General features: G+C 36.9%; 1 protein-coding gene across 2 annotated transcripts; it reads left to right on the top strand.

Moving 5' to 3' along the window:
- The first annotated feature begins 223 nt into the window (after nucleotides 1–223).
- Nucleotides 224–6871, top strand: LOC104604716 (uncharacterized). Of its 2 annotated transcripts, XM_010269197.2 has the most exons (4): nucleotides 224–470; nucleotides 580–673; nucleotides 6265–6328; nucleotides 6428–6871. In XM_010269197.2, exons 1-4 carry the CDS (start codon nucleotides 357–359, stop codon nucleotides 6492–6494), a joined length of 339 nt encoding a protein of 112 aa, XP_010267499.1. In that variant the 5' UTR covers nucleotides 224–356; the 3' UTR covers nucleotides 6495–6871. The 2 variants fall into 2 exon arrangements, with proteins under 2 accessions (XP_010267499.1, XP_010267498.1); XM_010269196.3 differs by lacking the exon at nucleotides 6265–6328 and having other exon boundaries at nucleotides 250–470.
- The last annotated feature ends 488 nt before the right edge of the window (nucleotides 6872–7359 follow it).

The raw sequence follows: 7359 nt of genomic DNA, 5'->3' as shown, positions 1-7359 counted from the left end.
TGGTCATAAAAACATTTATAATTTATTTTGATAAAAAGATTTATTTAAATAAGGATATATAATATTTTAGCCAATTTTAATTTAATCGGTTTATGTCGTATTTGCAGTCCGAATTTAGTTCGAATTCTAAACGAATTAAATTTGGATATATCCGATTCGATCCGATTAGTAGCCCTAAATGGACAAGGACTTTTTTATGTCTACTATAGACGGTAATCGCCATCTGTGTGTCCTCGGACGATGAAATCTATCATATCTATGAGATCATTCTTTTACTGAAACATCAACTTAAGGCTGAAGCAGAGCCATTGCGGCTTGAGAGTTGCGACTTGCGTTTGCTCTGCGGATGAAAAAGAATGGAATTCTGCCCGACCTGCGGGAACTTGTTGCAGTATGAACCAGCCCATGGGGATCGGAGAGCAAGGCTCTTCTGCCCGACCTGTCCCTACATCTGTGCTATAGGGGACCAGGTAAAATGTTACCGATCATTCACTCTTCCATTGCAACTCAACTCGTATTCTCTTTTGTTGATAACAGTGTCCATGATTCTCATCCTTTCTTACAAGCGCGTTGTTACAGATAAAGATTAAGAAAAGGCAACATCTTTCGAAGAAAGAGATTGAGCCAATCTTCAGCGGTGAAGACGCCATGAAATTTGCCCCCAAAACCGACGGTATGTAATATCCCGCACTCCATCTCATTTCTTTTCTTTTTATATAGAAGTCTTTTGGCATCCTTTTTGTGTAGATTTATTGCATTTCTTTCAACCTTAGTTCCTTTTTGTGTGTGTTGTATTTGTTTTAGACTTTAGTTTGGTATATAAACGGTTGAATAACATAATAGAAATTTGTGGTTGTTTTTTCCCCCCTTAACTGGACGGTTTTTAAATGAATTTCTTGAAGACCTTAATTAAGTCTTAGTCACTCAGTAATGTCCATGTCGTTGGATTATAGGTTTCTGCTAAAAATATTATTGACCAACCTACTGATGTGCGCTTTTTAGGTTCAATATTGTACTCTTAGGTTCAATTGCTTCACAAGGTTTTATGCAATACTCGAGCTGAGATTACCATTTGGTTCATAGTTATCTGGTTAACAGTCGGTTTGGTTTATACGGTTTATGGATCCTTCTCTCTCTCTCTCTCTCTCTCTCTCTCTTTTCAGTAGAGTTAAGAAAAAGAGATAACCTACCTTTTGTAGCTTCACATCCATCTTTGTGGATTCTGGTGAGCTTGCTAAGTGCTATGGGTTGAAATAAATGCAAAGATAAAAGGCCATTACCCAATGTTGGTCCTACCGTCCCAGCTATCTGGGGTCTTGGGAGGGGCAGACTGGGTACGGTCCTAACCTTTGGCTTGGCATTTTCTTCGCACAAAGTGGCCATCCTCAGACTTGAACATGCATTCTCACACTTGCTATCCCAAGATTTTACCAATACATCAGGTAATGGCCCCTGATTGAATAGATATTAAACCATAGGCAGGTTATAGTTTGTTATCTAATTGCCCTATCCTTTCTTGAAATATATTACTCACGAAGTAGCCCAATTTTTTGCCTCTAAATCAATTTTAATGATGCCAATTTGATGAGCTTAGGAATTTTAGTATTCACCAGGCAAAGTATTTCATTTTTCACCATATCATGACATTTGTACCATTTTACTCATGAATTTTGCTGCTAACTTGCTGTGTCCACTTGCCTGATCGCCTAGTAAAGAAACCTCCTCCATTCTATTGCTTCATTCAATCAATTATTGCTTTCAAGTTGTAGTTTGCTGTCACTTTGATTTTGCACCATAGGGAACTTCAGAAAGGCATGACAAGGAAATGAATTAATATAAAATTTGGCAAATCCCCAATTTAGAGGAAGTCCTTGTGGGGGCATATTCAAACTTAGCTGGTTAGTTTCCTCTTTCTGACAGGATCTCTTGATAGTATCTACTTAGAGATATTGAAAGCTTAGAGGAAGTTCCCGTTTGGGATTTCCTGTACGGTGCTGCCTTTGTCTGCTATCTGTAGGGGTGATAGATTTGCAAATGAAACATTTAATAGGTACAGATGGTATCATAACTTCAGAATGAATTGAAACATTTTATGGCTCAATCTCATTAGGGACTGACATGGTAGGAAAGTAGGAAACATGTCAGAATTTCCTTTATCCTTGATAAAGTGATCCATAGTGAACTTATCAACGGGTGATGGTTCTAGAAAGAGCACTGAGAACTTGGGATGAGCACTTTTTAAACAATACAACATGATGGAGGTGCACATAAGGTATCCCTTTTGAGCATTCTCACATCCAAGAAAAGCAAATTTAGTAGCTTAGAAGAAACTTACTCTGTTCATGAAGTAAAAAGCAAAGCATGTAAACCCAAAAACATGTAGGAATTTGGTTGTTTTCCAAATACAAATGTGAAAAACGAGTTGTATAGTTAACAGTTGGGATCTATTCATTGAAAACTACTTGAGCAGATTCTACCAAGAATGAAGGTTTGACAGAGGAGTCAATAAGGGAAGTGGAGATAACTTCTAAAATATGATGATTTTCAGAGAAAAATATCCATGACTGAGTTCGTTTTTCAGCAAGGATAAAAAAGGGAATTTACCAAGATAAGAAAGAAATTTTGATCATTGATAATCTCCCATTGAGTCACAGTGGAATATCTCTATACATTTTCTAGACTGGGTTTTAATCATGGTAAGAAAGTTGATGGTAAATGATGGAAGTGGAGTTATGATCAACTAAGTGGTTTATGAAAGGTAGAGAAATTCTAGACAAAATTCTGTTGGAAAGTTAAATGGTGGAAGATATTTCAAGGTCTGGAAAGAAAGGCTTCATTTATAAATTGGACTTGTTCACTTGGGGAAAGCTTATGGTTATGGTTTTGGGGATTCCTAGAATGGAATACAATATCCCTTGGTAGGAAGTGGATAACATGGACGGTATGTGTTTCATGTTGACCCACTTCTCTATCTTCATTTTGGTGGCTGAGATGATAAGTAGGCTTCTGGTAAGAGTCATTTTGTTTGGAAGATGCTCACAACCTTAGGATCATCCTTGAAATTTTGGAAAGAGTTTGTGGACCGAGGATCAACCCTTGGAAATGCTCTTTTGCAGGATTAACATAGATCATAGAGAGGTGAGGTATTGCACACATTTGCTGGGTTGTGAAATAATGGTGTGGCCCCTAAAATACCTTGTTCTGTCTTCAGGTGGTAATCTTAGGGTCATTTCATTTTGAGATAGCATGGTGGAGAGGCTTTCCAAGAAATTGGTAACATGGAAAAAGAAATACATACATTATTGGGAATAAGGTTAATGCTCAGCAATTGTATGCTTGACCAAAATGATTGAAAATATGATCAAGGACTTTCTATGAGATCTGTGAAACTTCACGAAAGCTATAAATAGAAAGAATAAGGGGGACTAGGACTGGAGAGGACTATGGACAAAGATGGGGCCTTGTTAGGAAAGTGGCTATGGAGGTTCCCTCTGGAACCAAACTCCCTCTGGCATTTGATAATCAAAAGCAAAGATGGCATCCGTAACAATGGATGGGACTCTGGTGTCTGGACCAACAAGAAGAGTTAGTAGATGCTGTTCTTGGAAAGCTATTGTTGATGTTAAATATGACTTAGTTTCTGGTTGAGCTATTGATGTTATCTATTCTACCTCCATAAGACATTAAATATGGCTTACTTTCTGGAAGATATAATCAAACCATAAAACAGTGGCTCATCGGTCTTGGCTAGGTATAAATTCAAAAGTATTCCAGTGGATGCAATTCTGGGGGGTGGTCAATAGTGGCTAGATATGCTCAATGAAGATAGAAACTGATGCATCCTTGGGTTGCCCTGTAAGGGGTAAGAGAAAACTGAATATTGGTGGTTGCTGCCATGGAACCCCAGCCAATCAGGAATTGGAGTTAGAAGGAACGGAAAAAGATCTATATTACCAAGCTACTCAGGCCCAGTTGAAAAAGGAAATTCATTTAGGGCAGAACTGGTTACACTGTTCTAAGGATCAAGATTAAATCTTCTCATTACCACATCTGTTGTAGAAGGTGACTGCAAAGTGGTGATAAATGAGGCAATGACATTGACTATAAATATGAACCACTCATTCAATTAGACCCTAGGCCTGCTAATAGCTTTTCCATTTTTTTTGGGGATAACATGATGAGTTTTATTGAAATTTAAATATACAAAATTTACAATAAGATTTTACAGAGGTCTATACCTCCCAAATCATTTGTTTTTCTAAATAGTCAGCCATTGAGTTGGCTGACCTCTGAACCCATTGTACTGAAACTGTCATGTTCCTTGTCATCCTATCACAATCTTTGAATCTCCTATTAATAAGCTCTTCTCATGATGTTACAGCCATTACCTCTGCCCTCAATGAGTCCTCAATTCCAATTGGCCCAGAAAACAATGCAATTACATGGCCTTCCTCAAAACCCCACCTACACCTGGTGCCAGGTTACCTGCAATGCTGTCATCAAAATTCAATCTTATGAAGGTTCCTGTGGTAATGTCCATTCTTTATACATTATAGTCTTAATAACCGAAGTATCTGTTACCCTTCTTATTTCCTTAGGAGTTAGGATATCAGTAACTGAGAAAGAGGAGAATAGCTTGGAAGTTTTCATCCAATGAGCCACCTTTACAGAGATAAACTCAATTAGTGCTTCCACACTTCTATCCTGGTCCTTGAAAATTCTTGCATTTCTTTCTTCTCACACAATTCATCAAAAAGTTGCTTGAGTAATCTCCACATTAACCTTGCTCTCTTCTTTGAAGAGAAATAGCATGGAGGAAAAGAGGTCAGCCACACGTATTGGGGTGTCCACCTTTACCCAAAAAGAGAGAAGAACCATTTGCCAATTTACTTGCTAGTGAAGGAATTACAAGATTTGTTTTCTGAATCTTAATATTATTAAAAGTTTTAGGTTTTCTTACTGATCAAAAAAATCTTCTCAAGCAGGAAGTTGCTCTATTTGTGAATGTCTTGTTTTTTATTAAACTATGGATAATTGTTAATGATGCAAAACATTTTCGGTGCAGCCACTGGTATCAGTGTTAAACTAAATTGAGACCCGGGACTGGTTGTCCTCTAAATCAGATTTGAATTTGAATGTTGAATTCCTTAGTATAGGAGGAAGCAGCAAATCTGAGAAAAGGGTAGTCTAGAGGAGTAGAAAAGTATTTGCTGATCTTGTGCAATTTAGATTTTAGTAGTGACCATAGAAGGACCCTCTTTGAAGTTCAGATGCCACCCAGATCCAGTAGTAGTTTTACAAGCTATATGATTATGAATATTTTAACCTTGCTTCAGTGTGACATGACTAAATGGCTTCTTGTGTTTTGTCAAAGTTACTCTTTCAATAAATAAAGCATCTTCTAGAGCTTGCTCATGCATTCTTACACAGATACTCTTAGGCTGTGTTTGGTTTGGAGGAAAATGTAGGGAAAGGAAGGGAAAGGTAAGGAAACCTATACAATCTTTGTAAAGGTTTTTCTACCTTTCCCTTCCTTTCCCTACCTTTTCCTTCAAACCAAACATAGCCTTAGGGAAGCATTAGACTGCATATTCAAAATGAAGCTAAAATTCAATTACTAAGTTTCAGAATTGGATTATAACACAATGTAACTATAAGATGTTTTGTTTTGAGGTTGTTGCAGAACCAACAAGTTCTGAGTTTCTTTTCCTCTATATTTGTTGAGTTTACATTACTATCTCATCTACTTGAGGTTGATTAACAAGTATTCCATTGAATGTGGATCTTGAGACACTTTGCAAAGAGTTCAAGGTCCAATTGTTCTTCTAGCTTCTTTCCTGCTCCCTCATCTCCAGCAACAATTGGAAGGTACATTACCCAATGCTGGTTCTGACAACCTTAAGTTTTGTTAGGGGTCAACTGGATTCAAACCTAACCTCTGGGGTTTTTAGCAAAATGTTGCCACTCTCAGATTTCAACCTGTATTCTCATGCTTAGCAGCCTCAAATTTTTCCATCTAACCAAAGCAAGCTATGATCCCCTCCAGACGATAAGTACTACTGCAACGATAAAGTATGAAAGATTACTATCTTTTGAAAAGAAAAGATATAGTGTGAAAGATCTGATGAAATTCTAGATAGAGAGTTAATTGTGCTTACATTAAGTTTAGAGGTGGCAATTTTTTATCATAGCAGCCGATACCTGTTCACACCCTAGACTTAAGTTGCCTATACCTAACCAGGTTGAATTTTTGTAATTTGTCAGCCTATTGGTTTAATATTATCTTATTCCAAGTCGTCCCATCTGACATGATCCTTTCCACCACAATGTAAGCATAATCTTTTGGGGGGAGGCTAATTGTGTTTTTTTTTTTTTTTTTTTTTTTTTTTTTCTGAACCGTTCCTTTGTTATTTTTATTTTTGTTCAGCTACCTGCCCAAATTGCCACTGTGGAAAGGCCTACTTCAGGGAGCTACAGATACGGTCAGCGGATGAGCCTATGACAAGATTTTACATGTGTTGCAATGAGAACTGCAAAAGAGAGTGGCGTGAAGACTGAAGACTAAACAACTATGTGGTTCATCACACTTGTTAAACTCTATATACCAGATGTCACATTGATAAATTTCTCCACTTCCGAGCCAAAGTGTTTAGGGTCTGACACTGGCCATGCAGGCAATTAACGTGTTGCTACATGCAGGGCTCTCCACTTTTGTCCTTTTTTTTGGGTTTTTAACTTTTTATTTTTATATTTTCCCAAAAGATGTTGGTTTTCTAATTCAAGAATTAGAAATATCTCTTGTTAAATGGAACATGATACAACCACTCTAAACGACCAATAAGTATCTGAATACAATTTTGTATTAAATTTATATGCTTTATGCGTTATTGTAGAAATGTGTACAAAGAAATACCTTTCCAATTCATTTGACATGATCTTTGGGTTTCTGATTTCCATTATAAATTATAAATCTAGAACATATTGATTTGATATTTATGTATTTTTTGTTTGAATAAATTTACAATTCACATGTAAATATATTATCTAATATAACTAATATTGGATGTATTATGCATATGTTTTTTTTGGTAATCAAGGGAAATTGCTTTCATTTAAAAAGTCAAATGCATCAACAGTGTCACCAACGGTCTGGTTTCTCTGTACATGTTTGGCAAAGCTATCAGCCATAGAATTACAAGCACGAGGAATGTAAGAGACAAGATATTACTGCTTTAGCGTCTCATTCGAAAATAGATTTTCCCCTAACTAAAGGCTTCAGCACAACCAAGGCGTGGAGCCAAAGCTTCCGCCATGAAGATAGAACAAAACTTTTTTTTGGCTCTACCAGAAATGATCAAG

Source organism: Nelumbo nucifera, chromosome 1 (assembly GCF_055504915.1).
Source record: "Nelumbo nucifera cultivar China Antique chromosome 1, China Antique-T2T, whole genome shotgun sequence".
NCBI classification, from domain to species: Eukaryota; Viridiplantae; Streptophyta; class Magnoliopsida; order Proteales; family Nelumbonaceae; genus Nelumbo; species Nelumbo nucifera.
The sequence above is the reverse complement of the archived record's forward strand: the minus strand, read 5'-3'. Positions and strand labels throughout refer to the sequence as shown.

Excerpts from the sequence above, each read along its gene's own strand:
- LOC104604716 (XM_010269197.2), top strand. The coding sequence starts at position 357 with ATGGAATTCTGCCCGACCTGCGGGAACTTGTTGCAGTATGAACCAGCC. Across the intron at positions 674-6,264 it reads ATTTGCCCCCAAAACCGACG|CCTATTGGTTTAATATTATC; the intron begins GTATGTAATATC and ends GTAATTTGTCAG. Across the intron at positions 6,329-6,427 it reads ATGATCCTTTCCACCACAAT|CTACCTGCCCAAATTGCCAC; the intron begins GTAAGCATAATC and ends ATTTTTGTTCAG.